Raw genomic sequence first — 27,619 nt, 5'->3', positions numbered from 1 at the left:
GCAATTGTAGATGCACTCCATAAACCATATAAAATGGAGGCGTGCGAGATGATGAGTGGTAATGATTGTTATGGGCATGGTAACAGAAGGAACTAATTGTCTTGAACCTCTGATATATAAATTCTGATAAATTGTTCAAGATGCTGATTAACCCTCTTAGTCTGCCTATTTGACTGAGGACGGTAGGCCATTGAAAAAACAAGTTTTGCTCTGAGATTTATACACTATGTGACAGCTCTATTTGCAAGGAAATAAAATAACACAATTTATCCACCTAAATGCTTTGTACACAATGATAAATACATACATTCCTAATGCCTAATAGGGTACTGCTTTGACAGACAGCCCCCACCTTATGCGCCAATTTCCAACACCAGATACGCTGCACCTACCTCCCCCGTGAAAGCATTAATGCAGATGATGAGCTGTACAGTAGCTACTAAATCCATTCTTTGCAACTGGAGGAGCAGGAAGCCAATTCATTTGATGCACCTCTACTGCTTGGAGGTGCAGAATCCTGGGCATTAACTGTGATAGAAGTGGGCAGGCCTACACCTGAAGGTGAATCTGCTGTGTGAGCAGACTATAAGAAGATAGAGGTGACTATTGTTGCACCTCCACAGCCCATCACAGGCATCCTGGGCTACGGCTGAGGGGTGCTGCTGTAGAAGTTCCAAAAATAGAACTATGGTAAATGATAAAACCTGAAACAGATGAAGGTGGAAGGCATCAGCAGCCTGAAAACTTGCACCGGATCGTGGCTGGGACTTCGCAAATCTGAAGCTCACATGCAGCCGCCAGGGTATAAAAGGGGAAGAAGTCTGATGTACTGTATAACCACCTCTGGGGTGTCACCATAGTGGAGTGACTGGCGCATTTAAATATCAACTCCGATGCCAAGGAAAAACACTTGGCGTAACATCAGACTGACAGAAAAAGAAGCCCTGACTCCTGCCATGCAGTATTTTAAGGAGAGTAAATTAACAGTGTGACAACTGCAATTGCAAGGGGGACAAAAAAATACCCACCCAAATGTTCTGCAGATGGAAATAAATACACACACCAACATCTGGCGAACTGGAAGGTTCCATATAATGGGCCATACCATTGAGACAGACTATTGCATGACAGCAATAAAACTATTATTACTCCTATGGCGGGACTAGTGACAAGCTATTGAGTGTTACACCCTTTAATAATATTAAATGTCATTGCAGTGTGGCTAATCAAGTGATTATGCCATCTTACAGTAATACGGTGTTGTGAAATTAGAGATGAGTGTGTTCAGATCTCAGAGACTTCTCGCCAGACTCGGATCCCAGTACAAGCCAAAATGTCATCATCCCACTGTCGGATTCTCGTGGGTTTTGGATTCCATATAAAAAGCAGCGCGTCACCAACATTTCACATCGGACTTGGAGAGTGAGAGAGACAGACCTCTGTATCTCTGTGGATGGTGGCGTCGGGTGGGGTCAGTGTGTGCTCTCTTTGGGTTCTGTCATGTGTGCTGTTAGGAGTGCTGTCCTGTCACTGTGGTGTCCTGTGCGGTTAGGGGTGCTGCAGCTGTACATGGGTGTTGCTGTCCTGTCACTGTGCTGTACAGGGGCACTGTCCTGTATGCTGTAAAAAATACAGGGGTGTTGTAAAAGTACACTGGCCTTGCCTTGTATGCTGTAAAATTACAGGGGTGCTGTGAAAATAAAGGTACACTGGCCCTGTCTTGTATGCTGTAAAATTACAGGGGTGCTGTGAAAATAAATGTGCACGTCTTGTATACTGTATACCGTCTTGTATACTGTAAAAATATGGTGGTGCTGTGAAAATAAAGGGCCACTGTTCTGTGTGCTTAATAGTAAAGGGGTGCTGTCCTGTGAAATGAAGAACAAAAATTGAGGAAAAAATAGTGAAAGATCAGGAACCACTTCCAGTTCCTAGTACTAGTGCTGAAGCTGCTGCTGCCACCAGTCATGACATTAACGATGCAATTCCATCAACTTCGTCTGCTAAGGCCGATGCCCAATGTCATGGAGGGCATTTAAAATCCATTTAAAATCCAAGGAGCAAAAATGAATAACAAAAAAAAAGAAAAAAGAAAAGAAATGATCTGATAAGAAACGTAAAATTGGCAATATGCCATTCACGACACGAAGTGGCAAGGAAAGGCTATGTTCATGACTGGTGGTTCAGCTTCTCATGAAGATGGAAGCCCTCCTCCCTCTTAAAAAAATAAAAATAAAAATAAAGCTTGTTAAAGCACAGGAAAAAACAACTGTGCATTCAGAGATATCACAAATCCCCAAGGAGAGTCCAAGTGTGTGTGGTTGCGATATCTAGGCCTGATCTTCCCAAGACTGTATGGGAAGAGGAGGCTCATACCACCGTTTGCATGCCCCCTGCAAGTGCTGGGAGGAGCACCGCCAGCCCAGTTGCTGATATTGAGATTGAGGATGTCACTGTAGAAGTACACCAGAATAAGGAGGATATTGGTGTAGCTGGCGTTGAGGAGGAAGTTGATGATGAGGATTCTGATGGTGATGTGATTTGTTTGAATAAGGCACCAGTGAAGACAGTTGTTGGCTATGGGATGAAAAAGCCCATTGTCATGCCTGGGCAAAAAATAAAAAAATCCACCTCTTTGGTGTGGATTTATTTCTCTGTGAGGATGAGGATGTAAACACTGAAGGGGTTGAGGAATCGGAGGATGAGGACGACATCTTGCCTCTGTAGAGCCAGTTTGTGCAGTGAGAGATTAATTGCTTCTTTTTTGGTGGGGGCCCAAACACACCAATCATTTCAGCCACTGTCGTGTGGCAGACCCTGTCGCTGAAATGATTGGTTTGTTAAAGTGTGCATGTCCTGTTAATACAAGATAAGGATGGGTGGGTGGGTGGACCCAAGGACAATTCCATCTTGCACATATTTTCTTTGTCTGCCACATCATTCCAGGGGCCCTATCAGTCCAAGGGTGCTACCCCACTGCCGTTTAAGTCCAGGGGTGCTGTTGCCTGTCTGCTGTGCTGTGTAATTCTCTAGGGGTGCTGCCTATGCTGTATAAGTCCAGGGGTGCTGCCTATCTGCTGTATAAGTCCAGAGGCGCTGCCATATAATTCCAGGGATGCTGCTGTACTTGATCCTATAGCAGAATATGAAATAAGCTTCAACATCACAACTAGATTTATGAAAACATATAGCCACAAAGATGGAAATGGAAATTGCAATTTTGACGAAGAGTTTTCCAATAAAGTGCGGAGAGACCACATTTGTGGACAAAGTCAGTCAAACTCAGAAGAGACAGAATCATAATCCAGCAGAATGTGACATGGCAACATCTCCTACTTCATTTTCTCTGGCAACTGCCAGAGAAAACTAGATTTTGTCTGCCATATAATTACAGGGGTGCCCTGTCTGAATCCGCTCATCTCTAGTAGATAGATCTTCTAGTGTGCACTGTGTACCCGGCATTAGAGAGAGGTTCTTCTCAATTATATCATGTTAGGGACGTAAATTAATGGCTCCAATTAGTCAACCTTAACTTTGATTTATTATTAATGTTCCACATTTTGGAATTATTTACACGATGCGCTGCTAGGCGCGGCGGCTCGCGCCAGCGTCCGGCCGTTACTAAGCAACGGTCCTGGCGCGTCACGTCCGCCGCGCCTTCTCCTGCTCCCCGCCTGGCAACACCAGGACGCTGAGTGTGCTGAGCCGCCGGGTCCTTGGCAAAGGGGACGCCACAGGCGGACCGCGTTCCCCGTTGCCATATAACTAATTCCACCTGTCAGTTTGGAGTCGTGCAGCAGGTCAGCTGCACGACATAAGTAATTAGGGTCTCTGTTGTGATTGGAGGAATTCCTTGTTATATTATCCCTCACTACCTGACACAGACGCCGGTGATAGCTTCTGTCTAGCTGCTTCCTGCCTTGAAGTGTTCCTGTCCAGGAGTCCTGTGGCTTTGCCTGTTCCTGATCCAGTATCATGTTTCTTGGTGTCCACTGGTTTATCGTCGGAATTCTGCCTGTCCTCCGGTCCTGAGATCCTCTGTCTGCTACTTTGGGGGTTCCTGTCCTTTTGCCAGTATTCGTACCGGTTTCGTGAGTAGCGGCTTTGCCACCTCCCTCGGCCTAGGCTGTAGCTACTTGTTGTATTTGCTTTAAATTTTCTGCAGAGGGTTCTGCGTATGCTGTCCTCGCCGGTACACAACGGTGTTGTGTCGGCGTGTTAACAGCACTGCCGCACATACTTTATTTAAGTTCTGTAGCACCCCTAACTAGGTACTTCCTTCTTTAGTTAGAGGTTCCCCTTGTCATCGCCCCGTCTCAGTCTACGCCTTGTCTCCAACTAAGACCGGGGGGCATCGGAGTTGGGCAGACATAATCCGCCCTTCAAACGCGGCTGCCGTGGGCCCAAGAAACCATAGTCACGCAGGCGTAGGCTGACAACGAGGGTGAGACAACAGAGTTAGGGCTTCTTGGGGGTGCTGTCGAGCTCTGTTTATACTGCAGCTTGCGTTCCAGTGCTTGGGGCCTGTCCACCCCGAGTACCGAGTACTGCGAACGTAACATTATCACCGGCCAAAAACAAAAAAAATAAAAAAATCTAAGTCTGATATTTTAACCAGGATGGCCTTGAAATTCTGTCCTCATGAATCCAGCAGTATTAGGACAGAATCCCAGCCAGCTTTTGGCCAATCAGATTCAGGAACTCACTCAGATGGTGCAGGATCTTACCCTTCGGGTAAGGTTGCACGAAGATCTTTTGCGAGCCTCCCTGGGTATGATTCCTGAACCAAAAATGCTCCTTCCTGACCTCTTTTTGGGTAACCAAAAAGCTTTCTTTAATTTTAAGGAAGCCTGTAAACTTTATTTTCGTTTAAGGTCCCAGTCCTCAGGTACAGTCTCAGCGGGTGGGCATTGTGATGTCTTTGCTCCAAGGCGATCCACAAACCTGGGCTTTTGGGTTAAAAACCGATGATGCAGCCTTGCTTACAGTGGATGCCTTCTTTAAGTCATTAGGCCTTTTGTATGATGACCCAGATAGGGAAGCGTCAGCTGAGAGCCACCTACGTGCACTTAAACAGGCAAAAAATCCTGCAGAGGTATTATGTACAGAATTTTGCCGTTGGTCGAACGACTGTGGCTGGAATGATCCTGCCCTGCGCAGTCAGTTTCGCCTCTGTCTGTCTGAAGTAATCAAGGATAGTCTCCTTCAGTATCCAGCTCCGGAGACTTTAGATAAGCTCATGGAGCTCGCTATCAAGATAGACTGCCGTCTCCGAGAGTGGAGGGCTGAAAGAGGAGCTAGTTTCAGGGCTGGTCCATGTGTGTATGCTCTCCCTGAGGACGTCGAGGAGCCTATGCAAGTGGGTCTTTCTCGATTATCTCCAGAAGAGAGAGCCAGAAGGCTAAACTTTGGACTCTGTTTATATTGTAGTGGCAAGGGACATGTTGCACGTAGTTGCCCAAATAAACAGGGAAACGCTTTGACCAAGTGAATTGTGAGGGGGTTCACTTAGCTCTGCAGTTAGTCTCCTCACATGATTATTTGCTAGTACCTGTTGAAATTTCTTCGGGGAGCCTTAGTTCTTTTGTGTCAGCCTTCATTGATAGTGGAGCTGCTGGGAATTTTATGGATCTAGCTTGGGCTCAGGCTCTGGGAGTTCCGCAGCTTCAACTTGATAGACCAATTACTTTGCACGGGTTAGATGGCGGTCCACTCTCTAACGGGGTAATTACCCATCGGACCCCACCAGTACAATTAACAGTGGTAGTGTTACATTCTGAAAAAATTGGTTTCTTCTCACTCGTTGTCCGGCCGTGCCTGTGGTATTAGGTCACCCCTGGCTCGTCCTCCATAATCCAACCATTGATTGGCAGTCTGGGGAGATTTATCAGTGGGGTTCTTTTTGTACCAAGGGATGTATGTCTCATCCGGTGCGGGTCGCTGTCGCCACTCCGGAACTCTTACCTTCGGTATATCAGGATTTTGCTGATGTTTTCTCTAAAGGTAATGCTGACATCTTGCCACCCCATCGGTCTTATGACTGCTCTATTGATATCGTTCCCAGTGCCACTCTGCCTAAAGGGAGACTTTATGCTTTATCCGGTCCCGAGACAAAGGCCATGGATGATTATGTGCAGGAAAGCCTGAAAAAAGGTTTTATTAGGCCCTCGAAGTCTCCATTAAGTGCTGGGTTTTTCTTTGTTGAGAAGAAAGACGAATCTCTAAGGCCGTGCATAGATTACCGGGCCTTGAATAAAATATCCATTAAGAACACCTACCCCTTACCTTTAATTTCGGTATTGTTTGACCAGCTCCGCACCGCGGTTATTTTCTCTAAGATCGACCTCAGAGGAGCATATAATCTCATCCGAATAAGATCTGGGGATGAGTGGATGACAGCCTTTAGTACTCAGTCCGGACATTATGAATATCTTGTAATGCCGTTCGGTCTGTCCAACGCTCCTGTGGTGTTCCCGGATCTAATTAACGATGTCCTCCGTGACTTTCTAGGAAACTTCATGGTCGTTTATTTGGATGATAATTTAATTTACTCAGTCTCCAGAACAGCATGTTGTCCATGTGCGGCAAGTGCTTCAAAGGTTACGGGAGAACCATTTGTACGCTAAATTGGAGAAGTGTGATTTCCACGTCACAGAGGTGTCCTTTTTAGGATATATTATCTCTCCAAAAGGGTTTTTCATGGAACCAAAGAAACTCCAGATTGTCTTAAATTGGGCACAACCCACCAATTTTAAGGCTATCCAAAGATTTTTGGGGTTCGCAAATTATTATAGATGTTTTATTCATGCCTTCTCTGACTAGGTCGCTCCTATCGTGGCATTAACAAAAAAAGGAGCTTATCCTTCTAATTGGTCGCCTCAAGCCGAATCTGCCTTCCGGGCTCTGAAACAAGCCTTTGCTTCAGCTCCGGTCCTCAGACACCCCAACCCAGACCTTCCTTTTATCGCCGAGGTGGACGCCTCAGAGGTTTGGTGTGGGAGCCATCCTGTCTCAAGATAACCCAGAGTCTCGGGAGTTACACCCTTGTGCCTTCATGTCCAGGAAATTCTCATCTGCTGAATCCAACTATGATGTTGGTAACCGGGAATTGCTGGCAGTAAAATGGGCCTTTGAGGAATGGAGGCACTGGCTTGAAGGAGCAATACATACCATTACGGTGTTTACTGATCACAAGAATTTACAGTACATAGAATCTGCAAGGCGGCTTAATTCCCGACAGGCGCGTTGGCCACTATTCTTTACCCGGTTCAAGTTCATCATCACCTATAGACCCGGTTCTAAAAACACCAAAGCCGACGCCCTGTCACGTTGTTTTCTTCCGGCTCACCAGAACCATTCTTCCGCAACTGCCATTATTCCAACATCTGTCATCCAGGCTGGCCTCATACAGGATTTATTCACACAGCTTGCCCAGGTTCAACAGCAGGCTCCCAGTAATACGCCTGTTGGTCGTCTCTTTGTTCCCGAGTTCTTGAGAAGCAGTGTCATTGCAGAGTTTCATGATAAGGTTGCTGGCCACCCTGGTGTCACTAAAACCTTGGAATTGATCTCTCGCTCTTTGTGGTGGCCTAATCTTTTTAAGGATGTTAAGGAATTTGTTCTTTCTAGTCAAGATTGTGCTAAGCACCAAGTGTCCCGATCTTTGCCTGTCGGGCAGCTCATGCCTCTTGCAATTCCACTTAGGCCATGGTACACATTTCTATGGATTTTGTGGTAGATCTTCCTCTTTCTTCTGGGTTTCAGGTAGTGATGAGCGGATTCGGTTTTACTCGGTTTTACTCGGTTCTCAAAACCGAATCTTATTGGTTCACTGATGTCACGTGTTTTGGATAGCCAATAAGATTCGGTTTTGAGAACCGAGTAAAACCGAGTAAAACCGAATCCGCTCATCACTAGTTTCAGGTCATTTGGGTGGTCGTGGACCGTTTTAGCAAGATGGCTCACTTCGGTTACCGTCCGCTCAAGTTTTGGCAGTTCTGTTTCTCCGTCATGTTTTTAGGCTTCATGGATTACCCGTGGATATTGTCTCTGATCGAAGACCGCAGTTTATTGCCCGTTTTTGGAAACATTTTTGTGCTTCATTAAACATGAAACTCTCCTTAACCTCTGGATACCATCCACAGTCTAACGGGCTGACAGAACGTGTCAATCAATCACTAAAACAATATTTACGTTTTTATACTGCCAAATTTCTGAACGACTGGTCAGATTATCTTCCTCTGGCCGAATTTGCTTACAATAATTCTTACCATTCAGCTACCAAGGTGTCTCCATTCTTTTCAGTTCTGGGTTTTCACCCTAGAGCCAATTCTTTTTTTCCTCATTGTCCAACTTCTTCTCTGGCTTTGACCGCCCGTCTCAGAAAAATTTGGAAGAAAGTACACCTTGCTCTAAAAAAATCCACCTTTCAGGGGAAAAAATTTTCGGATAGGTTCCGACGCCCATTGTCAAAATCGAAAAATATTGTAGTACATACACCACGTACTAACCACACACACATGCCCGCTGCGCGTGCACTTGTTCCGCCGTGCGTGCACATATCCGCAATTTGCGTATGATTGCTCCCGCGGTCCTGCGCGTGATATGGGTATTTACGGCGAAGTTTGTGAGCGCATAGAGGGTTATCAAAACATTATATATTTAATCCAAATAGTGCACATTGTACACATAGCCCCCCTGCACCACATCAGCAAGTATCAACAGTTTAAAAGATTCCAGGACTAGGGGATTCACCTTTGCATGATAGGAAGGGACAGACTAAGGTTATAAGGTGATGTCTAGTATCCAGCTGTAGGGTATTTTAAGGGTAACATTCCGGTGTTGGTTAGAGGAAGATCGCATGTTCCTGCGTATAGTTATGTGCAGAAGTAGAACATAGATATAAACTGTATTTACTGTATATTATGTATGCGGCGGGAATCCAGAGGAGACCACCCACAAGAGCAGTTGAGAAAGACATCGCCCACCTTTTCAAATCAACCTATGACCTCTCCTGTAATGTAAAGATGCATCTCTGTGTCCAATGGACAAAGGGATTACAGTATCCATTGTATTGTTTTTGGAAGTAGTGTATAAAAAGCCTGTTGCTGCCTGGCCGGTCAGAAGACTCTTAACGCTATCTACCTGATTAGCGGAGGACTGGACCAGGTTGCGCAAGCGAATATTCTCACGTATGTACATTGACTGTAGCCATTTACTCTGTTGTATATTGTAGTGTATAAATTGTATTGTTATCCCCTTCCAGATATATATGCTGAGGTGCCGGAGCCCAGTGTTTAACTACACATAGGTGTTGTGTCCTCTTTTCTCTGCTAGGGTTTAAAGCATATTACATTATCCAACTGTATAAGGTTTTAAAAGTGTATTGATAAGGTGTGTACGCTCTGCGTGTACTTTGTACCGTCAGCGCTGCATAAGGTTTAAGGTGTAACATCATTGCAGTGCTTTGCTGCATAAGGTTTAGAGTGTAATAATATCATTGCATTTCATTACGAATAAGGTTTAAGGTATATCGAGAGTGTGTGCACGCTGTGTGTACTTTGTACCACCAGCGCGGCGTTTGTAAGCTAAGTCCGTACAAGGTACGGGACTCTGTACGCAAATAGCGTACAAAGTACGTAGCGTGTGTATTAAGTCTAGCAGCCGCAGTGGCTCCATGGTAAAAGTGTGTTTAGAGGTATAGCTTTATGGTTTAAGATAATATCGACATTATCACCATGCACTTTAAGGTAGGAGATAAGGTGTGGTTGTCAACCCACAACATCAAGCTCCGACAACCCTCGGCTAGATTGGGACCCAGATTTATTGGACCGTTCCTTATTGTCAAAAAAGTCAATCCAGTGGCTTTTCGGCTACAGTTGCCTAAGTCACTTAAAATCGGCAACACTTTCCATTGTTCTCTTTTGAAGGCATATGTTCTTTCCAGGAGATTTCCTCAGAAATTTTCCAGGGTAGACCTCCGGTAGATGTTCAGGGTCAACAAGAATTATTAGTGGAAAAGGTCTTAGATTCTAAACTTTCTCGTGGTCGGCTCTATTTTTTGGTTCATTGGAAAGGGTACGGTCCACAGGAAAAGTCTTGGGTCCTGGACAAGGATTTGCATGCCCCTAGGCTTAGGAGGTTGTTCTTTCAGGAATTACCTCATAAACCCGGATATAGGGGATCTTTAACTCTTCCTCAAAGGGGGGTACTGTTAGGCGCGGCGGATAAGCAACGGTCCCGGCGCGTCACGTCCGCCGCGCCTTCTCCTGCTCCCCGCTCGGTGCCTGGCAATGCCAGGACGCTGAGCGTGCTGAGCCGCCGGGTCCTTGGCAAAGGGGACGCCACAGGCGGACCGCGTTCCCCGTTGCCATATAACTAATTGCACCTGTCAGTTTGGAGTCGTGCAGAAGTAATTAGGGTCTCTGTTGTGATTGGAGGAATTCCTTGTTATATTCTCCCTCACTACCTGACACAGACGCCGGTGATAGCTTCTGTCTAGCTGCTTCCTGCCTTGAAGCGTTCCTGTCGAGGAGTCCTGTGGCTTTGCCTGTTCCTGATCCAGTATCCTGTTTCTTGGTGTCCACTGGTTTGTTGTCGGAATTCTGCCTGTCCTGCGGTCCTGAGAGCCTGTGTCTGCTACTTTGGGGGTTCCTGTCCTTTTGTCAATATTCGTACCGGTTTCGTGAGTAGCGGCTTTGCCGCGTCCCTCGGCCTAGGCTGTAGCTACTTGTTGTATTTGCTTTAGATTTTCTGCAGAGGGTTCTGCATATGCTGTCCTCGCCGGTACACAACGGTGTTGTGTCGGCGTGTGAACAGCACTGCCTTTGTTATAGTTTTTGTCTTGGCGGCTGCGCCGCACATACTTTATTTAAGTTCTGTAGCACCCCAAACTAGGTACTTCCTTCTTTAGTTAGAGGTTCCCCTTGTCATTGCCCCGTCTCAGTCTACGCCTTGTCTCCGTCATTGTAATCCGCCCTTCAAACGGGCCTGCCGTGGGCCCAAGAAACCATAGTCACGCAGGCGTAGGCTGACAACTAGGGTGAGACAACGGAGTTAGGGCTTCTTGGGGGTGCTGTCGAGCTCCGTTTATACTGCAGCTTGCGTTCCAGTGCTTGGGGCCTGTCCACCCTGAGTACCGAGTACTGCGAACGTAACATGCGCATTTGTTGTACAGGGTTCTTTTCCTTTGTTTTGTAAATGTTTTCTCCTTAAAAATTGTACAATGTAAGGACTGCGTAGAGTTATCGCAAAACCTTGCGGCGTTAGAAGAACAGAGTTTGTGATCTTGCATTGCATCAGCTTTCCATTGCACTGCAGCACTAGATGGGCCAGGAGCTTCTGTGAGGCAAAAGAGGTTAGCATTGCTTCCTCCCAAAGTCCTACTTGTAATATGAAATTAGTTTCGACTAGAGTGGTAAGCTCCACTAGGGCAGGAGCTGAATAACAAAAAAATTCACTGCACAGTCCTGCTTAGTACTGTACTGAACCCTCCCAAACTCAACTTGCCCGATTCGGGGCTGCTGTGGGGGCTCACGAGGGGCTGATAAAACATCTAAGGGTCTGCGCTATTTAAAAATAAAATATGAATAAATTAAACAAGACACACAGGTATGCTCACATGCGTGTAACTGGGACACACAGGTACTGTATGCTCACATGCGTGTAAGTGGGAGCTGTGAAAAACGAAAATAAGGCATCTGCCACAAAATATGTAAATAAAAATGCAATTTAAAAATGGGAAAAAAGAAACAATATTTTCACAAAATGAGTCTCCAGATTCCGCGGAGGGGAAAATATCCAATCTTGATCCTGTGGTATACACCAGTTTATTTGCATCCCAGCATTAAATCCGATATTATCTTAATCCCTGAAAATGGAGAAGGGGGTACAAATTCAGAGGCTTTGGCCCCTAGTTTTTCAGTTTATCCAGTAATGTGGTAATTACGGTATATATTGCTTGGTTAAAGTCCTTTCTGTTCACACCAATATAGGAGTGGAGGTGAAAGTCTGTGTGTGAGTGGAGGTGAAAGCTTGATTGCGTGTGCCTATCTAATCTTTAATCACCTTCTTGACACTGTCCTCTTCCTCTTCTCGTAATGTGAAAAGTCATCAAATATGGAGGTGGTATGTTTGTAGCTAGCTATGATTCTGAGAACTTGGCAAGCTTTTCCAGGGGGACCACCTGTCGCTGAAATGATGGGTTTATTAAACTGTGCATGTCCTGTTTAAACAACATAAGGGTGAGTGGGAGAGCCCAAGGACAATTCCATCTTGCACTTTTTTTTTTTTGCACTATGTGCTCTTTGGGGCCTAGTTTTTAAAACTGCCATCCTGCCTGCCACTGCAGTGCCACTCCTGAGTGGGCCAGGTGTTTGTGCCGCCCACTTGTGTCGCTTAGCTTAGTCATCCAGCTACCTCGGTGCAACCTTTTGGCCTAAAAAATATTGTGAGGTGTGATGTGTTCAGAATAGACTGGAAATGAGTGGAAATAAATGTTATTGAGGTTAATAATACCGTAGGATCAAAAATACCCCCAAATTCTGTGATTTTAGCTGTTTTTATGTTGTTGTTTTTCAAAAGAAAATTCAGATCCACAACCAAAACCTGAAAGGGTGGTTTTGGCAAAACCAATCCAGATCCAAAACACGAACGGAGATCCAGACCCAAAACACAAAAAGTGTCCGGCGTACATCTCTATGTGAAATTCATGATGCTATTGTTTACCATTATTTTTATGTATTAAATGTGTGTCCGTATAAAATAATTGTCTACTTAAATGTTTACATATTAAATGAGCAGTCTCCATAAAAATGTTATAACACAAAGTAGCAATATACTGTATATTACACTATATATACCAGCACAGTGATAACCTCCTCTTTTTTATACTCCCCAAAACTGCACAAATAATAAGCACACAAAAACAAACATACCCGATATGATGGGATGGCTGTTGAGCAGTCTGAACGTCTAACACCAGCAGCTTGTAAACGCATGACTGGAGAGGCAAAGGATGTAGAATGACTTGCCCCAAATGACGGCACATGAGTATTTGCTGTTGCTGAACCAAAGACTTGAGAAGAAAAGGATGTAGAATCAGTCCGAATTCGTGCAAACAGATCTGACTGAGAAGTGATATTTGCTGCTGAATCAAAGAGTCCAAAACCATTCAAATCTTCTGGTTCCTCGACAGGTGCCCCGAGCAATTCTAATGGGCCCTAGATATAGCAAACAGAGGTTAACTTTACCTTGAAAGTGTAAAGATCTTCTGCAGAAATATACAATAACCACTAACATGGATGTGTCGGAGTAACTCCCCTGAGTCGTGTAAAATACAATGAAACAACCTCTGAAGCATGCCAGTATTGTAATGTGGTGGCCGGTGCACTAAAATATCCATTTTGGTGCCCAGGACTCGCATCGAGCAATAGAAAAATAACATTATCTCAATTTACAATTGTTTTTGGTGATATAAGCCTGGGGATAAGGTGAAATCAGACCAAATACAATTTATTCTTCAACCAGTGTTTCAATATGTAATGTAAGTTTTATTACATTGTGCAGGTTTGACAGAAGCATGCATAGAGCATGCATAGAGCAATGAGAGTCATGCAATGCTTCTGTGTAAAAGTTACCAAAAAGTAGAAAAAAAATAAAAAATTATGTCCTCCCAAAAGCATAACCAGCACTTGGCTCTTTGAGTTGGTCCTGGTTGTATAAATACAGGGGGAAAAATTACCAAGGTCCCCCTGTATTTTAACAACCAGCACCGGGCTCTTGGATCGGTCCTGGTCCCAAAAATGCAGGATGAAAAAGACATAGGGGTCCCCTGTATTTTTTAAACCAGCACCGGGCTCCACTAGCCAGGGAAGTAATGCCACAGCCGGGGAAGCCCAGTCCAGAGATTCCTGGTAGAGTGGCCTCACTCCCCCAATAAAGTGGTCTCTCCCTCTCCAGGACACCCAAGGCCAGAGCTGAAGCCCAATGCTATCCCTGGCACCCGTTGGCAATGTTTGCCTTGACTAAATCCTTCAACCCTATGAAGTCCTACCTCAATACCTCTGCCCCCTCGTAAAATCACTCCTTTGTATAACAATCAAGATTCCCTAAGACATTTTCTCAGACCTGGATTGCCTCAGAAATACTACATGCTGTTTGAGGGACCTTGTAAACCACAGAACCCTCTCTTCTTTGAAGACATATTGTAAATGCTTCATCTATCGAAATCTGAAGTTTTATGAGACTCTGCTAAGGCACTGTGTGGCACTCCTCGTGGAGATCCCTTCCCAATTAGATAAAGTTTGTTTTAACTCATCCTCTGCAAAAAGAGTTGATTTCCCTCCTGTATAATGTACTCATTGACACCCTATTAGAATATCGAGGACGACATGTGGGAGTGAGAGGAAAAGGAATATGGGACTCCCACTGGAGTAGGATTACTGGAAATATCCACCAGGTCAAACTTCTCTGAGCAAACAATGCATATAAGGTCTACTGTAGATGGTAGCAGCAAGTGGAGGGCCTGATTTAGGGATGCACGCTATTGCAGTCACAACAGGGTCTTAGTACCCACAGTGTGACTGCGAATTTATGCTAATGCCGCAGCCACTGGAATTTGTACAGAGGCGCCCACCGACTGCACCTCTAATCCATCGCCTGCATACAAATATACTCCATTGGTCGCACCACTGGTCAATACATAAGCCCTATGAGTTCTCACTATTTGCATTGCAATTTGCCCACTGGGTCCCGTTACTTCCCAGGAATGCCCACCAAGATTACTTCTCTTGCGTCAAAATTTGATCTCCATACATCATCAGGATACATGCACAGATTTAAAACATTGGGCGCTTGTGTCAAACCATCAACCTTTTGTACTCTACTGAATTAAGCCCAGAGAAACACTTACTGTATGTTGAAAACACAACTACCTCAGTATAGAAATTACAATAAACAACAACATATAAGGGGACAGACTAAAGAGTGAAAAAAGACAGCGTCATGAGTAACAATAAATCGATAACTCAATGGTTCATTACCTTGGGGTGGACAAATAGTAAGCATCATTCACAACAACCATGAGTGGGAGCACAGTGGGGACATAGATAATGCAAGAAGAGAACAAGCAGGACGAGGGTCCTGCTTGTGAGCACCTACTGACAGGCATGTTTCCATAGATCTGCGTCGCAGATATCACCGGAAAGAAACATGAGAAAGGCACCATGTTTCCACACTATAGAAATCACAGCTTAACTGACACATGTGCCATTTTTCCCAGAGACCAGGAGTCTATTGCGGCAAAAGTTAGTGAAGGAAGAGGGGGCAAAACAGAGTCTGCAAACGGACCCTCCTCTCTCTTAATCCGCCCCTGGGTATATGTGCAGTGCAGGACTGTCTAATGTCCATGCTGTATCCAATATTTTTGACAGCAACTGGGAAGTCAGGCAAACAGACATTCATAAGCAGTCATCGTAGTGACAGGGAAACTAAAGAGGCGGCCATCTCTGATATAATCTAAGGCAGTGCTGCACTCATGGACTTCTGCATTACTGCTGTAGATTCTGAGATAAAGAACAGTACTAAGTGTAACACCTTAATATCTGCAAATGTTCTGTACTTCATAATTAATCCATTTTACATATATACATATATACAATGTGACTGAGAGGATGTGACATGTTACATCCACAGTCACATTGTTGACATTCATCAGGTCGTTATGAGAATGTTGACATTCAGCATATAGACACTGATGAAATGCCGGCAATGGGGTAAATTTACTAAGGTGTGAGTTTTTTTAGAACTGGTGATGTTGCGTATAGCAACCATCACATTCTACTTAACATTTATCTAGCTGCTTCTAGAAGATAATAGATAGGATCTGTTTGGTTGCTATAGGCAACATCACCAGTTCTAAAAAACTCACACCTTAGTAAATTTACCCCAGTGTCTTTTACATGTGATTCTATCCCTAACTGTAACATAAACAGTATGTTATATTTTTGCTACACAAAGGGTGTACTATTAGTAGCACATCGAATAAAAGGGGTGGGTACGATATCCTGGCGGTGACCATCCCAATGGTCACAATACCGGCAGTGGAATCCCAATGGTCAAAATCCCAACCAATTTTGGTGAGAATTCTAGCCATAACCCACCCCTCCTGCAGCCTAACCCGAACCATCCCCTCCCACAGCCCAACCCTAAACATCCCCTCCCGCAGCCTAACCCTAACCATCCCCTCCTGCAGCCTAACCCTAACTGTCCCCTCCTGCAGCCACATCTAATATTATTTTGGGAGATGGCCGGTGTTTACTAAACTATTTGCATGAAACAGCTTTACAGTAAATCTTTTCTAGATCCAAAAGTAAAAATAGAGTACAAATTTGAAGCATAAGTGGCAACTATACATGCAGAAGAATGTACATGTACTGTACCTCCAATACAGCATCACATACAACATCACTTACATCAGGGCTTGACAAATGTTTCTAAAATCTGTGAGCCAGGATGAAAGTGTAGGAGCCAGATCACCTTCCCCCAAAAATCAAATAAACAAATAATAAAAATAACTGAAACCCAAGTCGTTTTCCCCCACACTCGAGCCACATTACTGAGCAGCTTGGTTCAAACTGTGTAGAGTCACAGGGCCTTTGAACAAAGCGCATTAGGGTAAAGCACACCAAACAGTACAAACAATAGATCTATATATATATATATATATATATATATATATAGTTATTATTTTTATTTTTTTTAACTCGCAGCTCTGTTCAAACTGTGTGGAGTTACAGGACTTTGAACAAAGTGCACTAAGATAAAGCACACCAAACAGCACAAACATTTTTTGTTTCACTTTGCGGCTTAACTCTCTCATTGCGGTAATTCAAAGAGCTTTTATTTTATTATGTAAGTTAATAACAAAAGCACAAGCATAAAGTTAAAAAACACAGGCTGTGCAAACTTAAAATAATTAAATTTTGTAACTTTTTTTAACTTTTTTCCATTTTATTGTTTACTTTTTTTGCAACTGACAGACAATACACACTGTAGTTCTGCTTGTGTACACACAGCCACTTTAGATGGACACAGTACAGCCAATTTAGGGGCTAATACAGGTTGGATCGCAAATCGTGATCCAACCGGAATTATTACGATCGCCCCGCGGGCACATCAGTCAATCAGGCAGAGGCGGGATGACAACGCTCCATTTCCAGGGCAGAGACGGAGTGTTGCGGGGACGGTGCAGCGCGAACGGGGTCATGTCGAGGGAGTGATCGTGGCGGCTGCGTGATGTCACACACAACCGTCACGATTGGAAACATGGCGGCGGGCCTCCTGCAGGAGGCATCATCTATTTCTGCTAACAAGCAGAAATTGCAATGCGTTCACAATTTCTGCTTGTTGAAAGGAGGGGAGGCAGCGGTCAGCATGCTGGGCGGCCTTGCCCTGCGATGTGCGGCTCCCAGCATGCTAGCAAAAGGACTGCAAATTCTGCTAATTAGCAGAATTTGCAATCCTTACTGAATTAGGCCCTTAACCAGCAGAGTACAGTGCAGCACACCAAGCAGCGTGCCCATTGTATACACTGACTATACACAAAGCTTAGCTAATTTACAGCAGAGTACAGTGCAGCACACAGCAGCGTGCCCCCTGCATACACTGACTATATATACAGCTCAGCTAATTTACCGCAGATTATAGCGCAGCACACAGCAGAGTGTCCCTTGCATACACTGACTATATATACAGCTCAGCTAATTTACAGCAGAGTATAGCGCAGCACACCGCAGCAAGCCCCCTTGCATACACTGACTATACACACAGCTCCACTAATTTACAGCAGAGTATAGCATGCGTGCCTGAGCAGAGTGAAATGGCACAGAGTCCTAGTGCCCTTATATAGAATCCAAAGCCCGCAAAAATCCGACACAGAGAGGATGACATTTTGCATCTATGTGGAACCTGAGCATGGTGGGAAAGCCCGAGCCGCGGTTCGGGTAGACATGGATCACGGAGGTTTGGAACAGTTCAGATTCCAGGTAATCCAAACCGCTCTCTCTCTAGTATTACCATTCCCCAATCCTGCAATGCTACTTACTGTATCACAGTGATGAAGGCAATCTCAGCGCTGAAACGTATTACCATGCCTCATATCCTGTATTGCCACTTACAGGTACATCAGTGATTAAGGATGTCTTAGAACTGAGATGTCTTACCATGCCCCTTATCTGGCATTGCCACTTATCACAGTGATGAAGGATGTCTTAGCACTGAGATGTATTACCCTGCCCATTATCCTGTATTGCCGCTTATCATAGCGATGAAGGATATATTAGCGCTGAGATATATATAAAAGAGAGTCACTGTGGGGATATTACAATAGCTTACACCTCAGATGACCCCTGTCCTGGCATCAGCCTAGTGCTCATGTGATACGGTACTGCCTGATGTGGACACACGGTGCATGCACAAGATCTTGCAAAAATATGAGATCTCATTCCGGAATCCAACGGCGCATGTGTAAGTATGTAGCCTGTGACAGAACTAGTAGGAAATAACACCATCCACAGTCTGATGGCACTGTGTGTTAGGGTACAAGCGACCTGGAAGTAAAGTGGTAGCGTTAGACCATAAGTTATCACTTTCCTTCTAACTCTCCGCTGGGACAGGCTCTTATCGGTGATCATATACCAGCAACAGAAATTTAATAAATCCAGGTGAAACTATTCATTTTTGCTATGCAAATTCACTCATTATTAGATCACATCCATATTAAAAATGCGAATTGTGATAAAGTGTGTTTTATTGCGGTGGCCATTTACCTGGGGGTTTTGCCAGAAGGGGGAGGCTAGCTTACCCATTAGCCCCTCATCGATATTTGCCACGTCCCCTGTCCTGGGTGACCTGCCAAAAGGGATACTACTCCTCTCTCTCCTGATACACTGGACAGCCATTTTACAGTACCTGCCTCTGCAGTACTGAGAGAGAGAGAGAGAGAGAGAGAGAGAGAGAGAGAGAGAGAGAGAGAGGGACACAGACAGGGTTCAGCATCCCCTGTACTCTACTGTACCTTGCAGGCCAAGCCCCAGTTAGCTACTCAGCAGGCAGCCTCCCGACATTCCCCTCCCTTGCAGCCATCTGCAGGTGGGGGTCATCCTCTACCTACAAACTCTGTCCCAGAGGGTTCCCAATCTGGTATACAGGGCCTCTCTGCCTCTCTCAATCAGTCCAGGGTTTAATGCAGATGTTTCCTTCACTACAACATATGCTGATTGCACCTGTTTAAACGTAAGCCAGCTAGGCGGGAATAGTTTTACACCCCTCCACTCTGGCTATAACTCAGAGTCTGACAACTCTTTGGTCCCAGAGGAGGCGTTATCTGTAACCTTTGATGTGGAATCGAACTCTATCCCAGATGAGTGTGTATCAGCTAGGCGTGGATGCATTAATGAAAACAATTAAGTTTGTACTCCTCATTAAGGACTTAGATATGGTATCTACAGATGTAGCTACACTCAACCATGGATGTCGTGACTAGTGTGCCTGCGAATGACGCACGTGCAAACGCATGCACACTCCATTAATTCCTATGGGCAGCCACCTGGCTGAGACTGAGACAGCCCGCCAAATAATGTAGCATGCCGCAAAGCGTTTTCCTGTGCATGGGCATCGTGGCAACAATGAGCGTGGCTACATTTGTGCTGCTGAGGCACTGCGCGTAAGAAGGAGGTTGCAGTGTTCCCCTCCTCTTTGAAATTAGAGGACCACCTGGCTTAAGCCTGGCTACATCAAAACACACACTTATTAGTCTCTAAGCGCCATTTTTACCGCCACTAGTGGATACACATACAGTATTGCCTAATCAAATCCACAATCTCGAACACTGCTTCTCTGAAAGACCCTACTGACTGGAAGTTGGAAAACTTCCTCAAATCCATTTATGCCAATGCAGGAGTGGATGTGCATCCGGCGGCCATTGATTCGGGGCTTCTCTCCTCTAAGGTCTCTGCTTCAACTGTGGTTTCCAGATGGGCCCTTTAGTTTCATTCCTGTCAGGTGGATTTGGATTCCAAGAAAGTGCTTGAAGTATGATAAGACTGTGGCCACGGTAGCGGTGTCCAAAATTCCCCTATTGTGGCTCTCAAACAGGAGCCTTCTCCTTTTGGTCCTTTTGCCCACAATACAAGGCCAAGGAACACCCCTACTCCAGATCTTAGGTCTCCTCGACTAAAACTACCATGTCCCAAGGTCGCAAAGTCTTGGCAGAACCACTGCCCAGCACCCAAGCCTGCCAACAAGTCTGCCACATAGCGGGGTGGGCCCTAACCTGGGACTTTCCAGTGTGGGAGGGCGACATCTGCTTTTTTCTATGGCCTAATTACACACCCCTTCTAATATATGGGTAAGAGCAGTCATCTCCAAGGGTTACACCCCCACATTCCAAGAGTGGCCTCCCGCTCACTTCTTTTCCACAGGCCTTCCTTCCAAGCCCATAAAATCACAGACATTTCGATTCAGACTCTTTTGGCCTCCCACGTGGTAGTCCCAGTTCTTCCTTCTCAAAGGGGCACTAATTTTTACACCAATCTCTTTTTGGTGCAAAAGCTGCACAGCTCCTTTTGCCCTATCCTCAACCTCAAATCCCTCAACCTGTATAACAGGGTTTCCAGATTCCGGATGGAGTCAATTCACTTTATAATTCTGATGTGGAACCAGAGGACTTCATGACTTCATATGTGGTCCAGGATGCCTATATATACATTGTGGTGAGAGGTCTTGTGTCTCACCACAATTGCCCACATTCTGGTGGAATCAGTTCCCTCCAAGGGAGAAGAAAACAAGGCCTGCTCATTCTGCACCTGTAGTGGAATTTTATAATTCCAGGCTTTCTAAATTTCACAGCTGTAGCTGGAGAAACAGAGGTCCAGGTTTTCCAGTTCACCCAGAGACAGCCTGAAGTCAGGTACAGGCAGGGGATTAAAAATCCCTCTTACCCACAATGCATTGCGCTGGTGCCTGTTAGAGGCCAGTGAGCAGGTATAGCGCCAGGGACTGTGGACATTGGCCGTGCCAGGAGAGCATGGCATGTGTAGCTGCAAACCACTGCAGCAAAATGACTTTTGAGCATGGGAAGTGCTAGGACCTTTTATGTTTGTCTGTTTATTTTCTCTATATGCCTGTGTGACCAGGCCCAATGCCAGTAAAGACACTGTGGTTCTAACCAGAAAACCTGCCTACGAGTCCTTATTTCAGTACCCGTGTTTCTATATATATATATATATATATATACACACACACACACACACACACACACACTTATCTAGGACTATCATCACAGGTTCCACAGATATGCAATCAGGGAGAATCAATTTCAATCACGGGCCTTGCCATTTAAACTTTCAACGGCAATACGGGTGTACACAACAGTTATTGCAGTGATGGCAGCACATCTCAGACGCAAATGGGTCCGCATTGAGCAGTTGGCAGAAATCATCCCTGACTCCTCAAGCATTGCATCACTTGGGAGCCTTGCTCAACTCCTGGGTTCCGAGAGTGCTTCTTCCTAAAGACAAGCTACAGACTCTACAGGACAAGATTATGACTTTCCTGCATCAACACAGGGTTTCAATTCATTCCTGAATGCAGATTTTTAGCACTCTAGCCTCCACCTTCGATATGGTAAAGTACACCCAGTTCCATTCCAGGCCTCTTCAGTTGGAGATCTTCACCAGATGGAAATACTCCCATTTACACCTCCGGTCTCAAAGAAACCTACTATCTTGGAAAGTATGCCACTCCTTAACACGGCTGGGGAGTGGTGACCTGTCATGACTCCTTTCAGGGAGTTGTCCTTCCTATCAACATCCTGGATCTCCAGGCAATTTACAAGGCTCTGTGTTCCTCCATCACAAGCCAAAGTTCAGTATGAAAATGCAACAGCAGTTGCTTATACAAATCATCATGAATTGAAGTAAAGGTGCCATAAAGAGGTCAGCCGGAATCTTCTGTGGAATGAACGGCATCTCCCAGCGCTGTCAGCGGTTCACACCTCAGGCATCCAAAACAGAGAGGCAGACTTTTTGACCCACCAAGATTTCCCCACTGGAGAGAGGTATGTCGCTGGAGTCATGCAGACATAGACTTGATGACGCCACAATCACAAACTCCCTTTCTACTGCTCATGCACCAGCCTTTCTGGTGGCTGCTCTTGACAGTCTTGTGGACCTATCCTCTTCTTTATATTTTTCCTCCGATCTCAATGATTCCACGTGTTATCCAGAAACTGAAGAAGGAAACTGACACTGGACTTTCACATCACTCCAGATTGGCCGCATCGGGCCTGGTACACCAACCTTCTGATAGATTCCCCGTGGTGTCTTACACTCCGGCCGGACCAGCTATCGCAGGGTCCCTGTCTTCACCTGCATCTAGACCACCTTGCTTTGACGGGATGGCCGTTGAGAAGTCCATCTTGAAATCTAAGGGCTTCCCGTCCAGGGTGATAAGTACCCTGCTTCACGCATGCAAACCTTCTTCCAACAGAATTATTTTGACTGGTGCTCTGTCCAAGGTTTTTATCTCCAGTCTTTTCATTTATCACAGATCTTGTCATTTATGCACGGTGGATTAAACACTGGATTAGGTTTATTATATTGCAGTAGAAGTTGTTAGTAACGAGGTTCTGAAACTCTGTTATACCAAATTGTCCAAATTGGGCATAATGAGCGTATTGTGCTGTACTTAGTTTAATTAAGTACTATACTGATTGTCCAGGGGCCCAGTTGCTCTTGGGGATATTGTTTGGAAACAAAACAATATCCCCAAGAGCAACTGGGCCCCTGGACAATCAGTATAGTACTTAATTAAACTAAGTACAGCACAATACGCTCATTATGCCCAATTTGGACAACTTGGTATAACAGAGTTTCAGAACCTCGTTACTAACAACTTCTACTGCAATATAATAAATGTTATTTGTGTAAAGTATATAAACAGTGTATTATTGGTATTTACATATACATACATTGAGAACTAGAAATCGGGGTTGAGCGCAGTGTAAACACACATTTGGACAATATTGGTTATAACAAGAAGGGACCGACTTGTTAAACATTAGCAGCACTCCCCGTAACATAGTGTACATCTGTGCGCAGTCCACCCACCTTTTGCTCGTAAACACTGGATTAGAATTGGGGATAAACAAAAAATATTCTCCAAAACCACTGCTTCGTCAGATGGCTGCGCCTGAAGGGATGGTCACATGACCACCAAGACCTGGAACCACACCCCACTATCCGTGTAGACATGTCCACATTATCATGTCGACCTCTTGCATGTCATGATGATAATAACTGTTGTCCTAACATACCATCCCCCACCTTCATATCTCCAAGTGTTTTGTATTCAATACTGAGGCCAAATTATAGATATGCAATATGTTTTGGTAATTTTTTTTATATACTTTTGTCAGAGCCGTAACTGGACTTTTTGGTGCCCTGTGCCAGAAAGCGAATTTTTGCGTCCCCCCCCCCCAAATATATTTTTCTAATAGGGACATAAGGCGAGGGGAAGGGGCATGACAAGATTGATCCCAGAGAAACCTGGGCGTATCAGCATCCCGTAATGTAATAAAGTACAGTGTGACAGAACAACAAAGAGCACTCAAGTTGAGTCCATGAATGCTGTATAGGTATTAGCAACAAAAGGGGTGAGGGTAGGAGACAGGGAAGGTCAGGAGATGCTGGGCTTCAAAAAGGGGGAAGCTGCAAGTGAAAGTAATTAGATAATTCATAATTGACAAGTGCTGCCAACAGTGCCCCCTACCCTGCAGCGCTATGTGCGGAGCACGCTCTGCACACACCTAGTTACGGCCCTGACTTTTGTTGCATCTAAAGATCCTGACTGCTGATCATCTTTCCTGCATGTTTGTGTTACGCTATTATGCAGACGGTAAACAAGCCTTGTGATATCACTGAAGAGTAAGTGCTAGCTCTCATTGGAACAGTATATAAATATACACATTGTTTTAGCACAATATTAAACCCCTGCCTAAGATTTATAGCTTTACATGGATAGATGGATGTTGTCCAGTAGATCTTGAAATGCTTATGGCTTATCCCTTATTGCTGTTCAAACTACCTTTTGTGGACAGCAGCAACTCCTAGATGTTAGTCAGATATCAATAATGATAATAATTGTATTTATATAGCTCTCTTTCTCCAACAGGAATCGCATATAACGCTATGAAGGTGACAAGATCGATAACTGCAATTTTAAGTGACAAACATGAGTATATACATTAAGTACCTTATCCAACCAAGTGTCCATGTCAGCCACAGCTTCATAAAAACATTCCTAAAAAGTAAAATAGTGCAATATTACATTACAATAAGTACATCTATAAATACCTATGGGTACATCTACAAATTTCGGTGTCACAATTAACCATTAACATAAAAATGTATTACAAGCAAGAGAAGCGTACTGGAGTGAAGACTTAGCTAGGGTCTGTGTAGAGAAGGCCTGGACTACAACTTATAAACAAGACAATGAGAAATGCAGGTAGGGCCTACGTAGCATAACAGTAAAATCTGTAAATCACTGCTGATAACGAGGAACTGGAGGCGGGTGTATAGCAGCAGCAGCTGCCACCTTTTTCCGGTAGGGCGACTGATGCTACTCATGCCGGAGATGAGAGGAGAGAGGCCATGCACAATGGATCTGGCAGGTGTCAGCGCATGTGCACAAGCTGCGGCTTGAGTGCACATGTGCAAACCCCTGGCTTCCATGGACTGCACCAGCTGCGTGAAAGGTAGGGAGTGACTTCCTACAGGAAGGCAGCTCTCTGCATATTGCAGCCCGATCGGCAGTCCCGTAGGGAGGAAACACCTCCCAATGGGACTGCCTTGTGTGTCTGTGATTGACAGGTAGGACTTCCAATAGGAAGTCACTGCCAGTCACAGTAAAGTCAGTGCAGTTATGGACTGCATCTGGCTGCATTGACACGGACAATGAGCTTGGTGGTGGATTTTACCTGGGGGGGCTGTAGTCCTGCAGCTGATAGGTAAAATCCACCACTGGTAAAGAGACCTTGAGATGCAGTCATCCCAGTGGCAGGTAAATTAAAGAGGCAGCCATCTTTGTTATTATTTTGGGGCAGAGCTGCTCCCATTGACTCCTGCATTATTGCTGTAAAGGCTGAGGTAAAAACAGTACTAAGTTAAATACCTTAATATCTGCAGATGTTTTGTACTTAATAATTAGCCCATTTTACAGAAATGCAATGTGACTGGGAGGGTGTGGTATGTTATATCGACATTCATAATTTCAACATTATGTTGACATTGAACATGTCGACATGTTCATTATGTCGGCATTAACTAGGCCAAAATTCAGCATGTAGACAATGATGACATATCGATAGGGTCTTTTGTGTAATTCTATCCCTAATGGAAATGCTGGCATTCTGTCAATAACGACATTTTGCAAGTATCGACATTAATGATGTTGACATTTAACCAAGATGACATTATAAATGTCAGCCTACTGGTGTTGACATTGTGGCTGGCAACATCCTGACTGCATACTGTCTATGAATATGGTTTTTCATTTGTTACTCTGGGACTCATTCAGCAAGCCCCGCAGAAGAGCGGAAATAACTATCTGCCAATTTCCGCACTTCTGTGCAGACGCGCATGGCAGTGCGAGCATGTGCGAGGTAATCGCTGTATAGCTATGCGCTTGCAGGTTAGCGCGGGCAGGACCCAGCATCCGGGGCGGCCTTGCCCTGTGCTGGGCACTCCCCTCATGCTAGCAAAAAGAGTTGTAGTTTTACTGCTTTTAGCAAAACTACAACTCATTCTGAATTGGGCGATCTAACCAAGCAATGGGGTAGATGTACTAACCTGGAGAAGGCATAAAGGAAGTGATAAACCAGTGATATGTGCAAGGTGATAAAGGCACCAGCCAATCAGTTCCAATATGTAAATTAACAGTTAGGATCTGATTGGCTGGTTCCATTATCACCTTGCACATATCACTGGTTTATCACTTCCTTATGCCTTCTCCAGGTTAATACATCTGCCCCAATATCCAGTATATTGTTCTTCTGATTACACAAAGGGTGCACTATGAGTAGCACATTGTACACTTATGTGTAGAACGAAAACACCACGTCACTGTCAGGTGCCATCTCTAATTATCTTACATGGCCAAGGTTGGCCCAACCAATTGCATACAATAAAATTACAGTAAATCACTTCTAGACCCAAAAGGAAAAATAAGGAACAAATATGAAGGAAAGGTGACAATCACACATACAGAAGAACGTACCTCTGACTCATCGTCACCTTCACTTTCCTAAAAATAAAATAATACAATATAAAACTGGTGATGACAGTACAGAACAGTGAATACTGCTCGGTTCATTTTGTCAGATTATACTGTAATCCTCATTATTCTTCCTTTCTATATCAAATGTCCTTATACAGTGTCTGATCCAGTGCAAAAGTCATTTATTACATGAAAATGGTTTATTTACATTAGACTCTCTAGTGATCACCAATATGGTCATTATATCCTAAGTTAAGCAGTGACACCCACCCACACCTACTATAATTACTCGTCTTCATAATGTAGACTTGCAATTATACAAAAGTGTTGCAATCAGTGCATTCGCTTTTTCCATTTATTTCCTAATTAATACCCCTTTCACACAGAGAAGCAATTTACCGTCTCAAGCACATTTATCCGGTAATCTGCCAATCAACACGGATCCTTTTTCGACCCTGCTTTATACCAGGGTCGAAGACCTGTCAATTTCAACCAGGATTGACCCTTTCACACAGGAGAAATACCCGGGTTGATCGACAAATTACCAGGTAGAATTGCGTCACCAAGTAAATTGCTGTTCTGTGAGTGAAAGAGGGTCTGGCTGAGATTGTCAAAACGTCCCGGCACTCAGATGCCGGGACTTATGGACTTATCGGTATGAAAGTGGCATAAATAAATATATAAATATATACATGAAAACTGATAACCAGAAGCCTACAAACATAGCACCATTTCAACGCCACATAACATTTCCTTTGGATCACCCTGCCAATAGGAATATTTACAGACGTTTACGCATACACTGGTTGCCTGAACGCCATATGGTATGATATGTGCGGCGCAACTGAGAAGCTCCAAGATCAGTGACGTACCATATTTTTCTGTAAAGTTTGTGTCTAAGTCACACCTCAGATGCAGAAAAAAGCCACTCAATTGATTTCACACATGTACAAAGTCCCAGATGAAACACAATGGAAGTAATAGAACAAAATAACAGTAATAGAACAAAACTGGGTAAAAACAGACAGACAGAGGTAGGAAGGCCCTGCTCGCAAGTTTACAATCTATAGGGAAATTGACATTGATACACAAGGATAGATGCTACCTAATGCATAATGGTCCACCAAATTGCTAGGTTCTTAATTGGTTGTATGATATGATCACCCCGCAATGTTGGCCAAGGTTCAGGAGGGTGTGAGAGTAAAGAAAGACAAGATATGTGATGTTACGTGTACTGTACAGAGAGGATGTAATTAGATAGAGAAGCACTGAAGGTTATGTG

General features: G+C 44.5%; 1 protein-coding gene across 3 annotated transcripts in view; it reads right to left on the bottom strand.

The window, feature by feature from the left end:
• The window catches only part of PARP4 (poly(ADP-ribose) polymerase family member 4), a 281,821-nt gene that overhangs the window by 75,966 nt on the left and 178,236 nt on the right, over positions 1 to 27,619 (bottom strand). For all 3 annotated transcript variants that reach the window (XM_063951625.1, XM_063951623.1, XM_063951624.1), the window contains exons 32-34: positions 26,338 to 26,364; positions 24,313 to 24,360; positions 12,936 to 13,220 (exon numbers count right to left, since the gene is read on the bottom strand). In XM_063951625.1, the coding sequence (XP_063807695.1) occupies positions 12,936 to 13,220; positions 24,313 to 24,360; positions 26,338 to 26,364 (360 nt within the window). The remainder of the gene's footprint in view (positions 1 to 12,935; positions 13,221 to 24,312; positions 24,361 to 26,337; positions 26,365 to 27,619) is intronic.

The sequence above is a fragment of the Pseudophryne corroboree genome, chromosome 2 (assembly GCF_028390025.1).
Source record: "Pseudophryne corroboree isolate aPseCor3 chromosome 2, aPseCor3.hap2, whole genome shotgun sequence".
In the NCBI taxonomy this organism is placed as follows: Eukaryota; Metazoa; Chordata; class Amphibia; order Anura; family Myobatrachidae; genus Pseudophryne; species Pseudophryne corroboree.
This window is presented reverse-complemented; position numbering and strand designations above follow the sequence as displayed.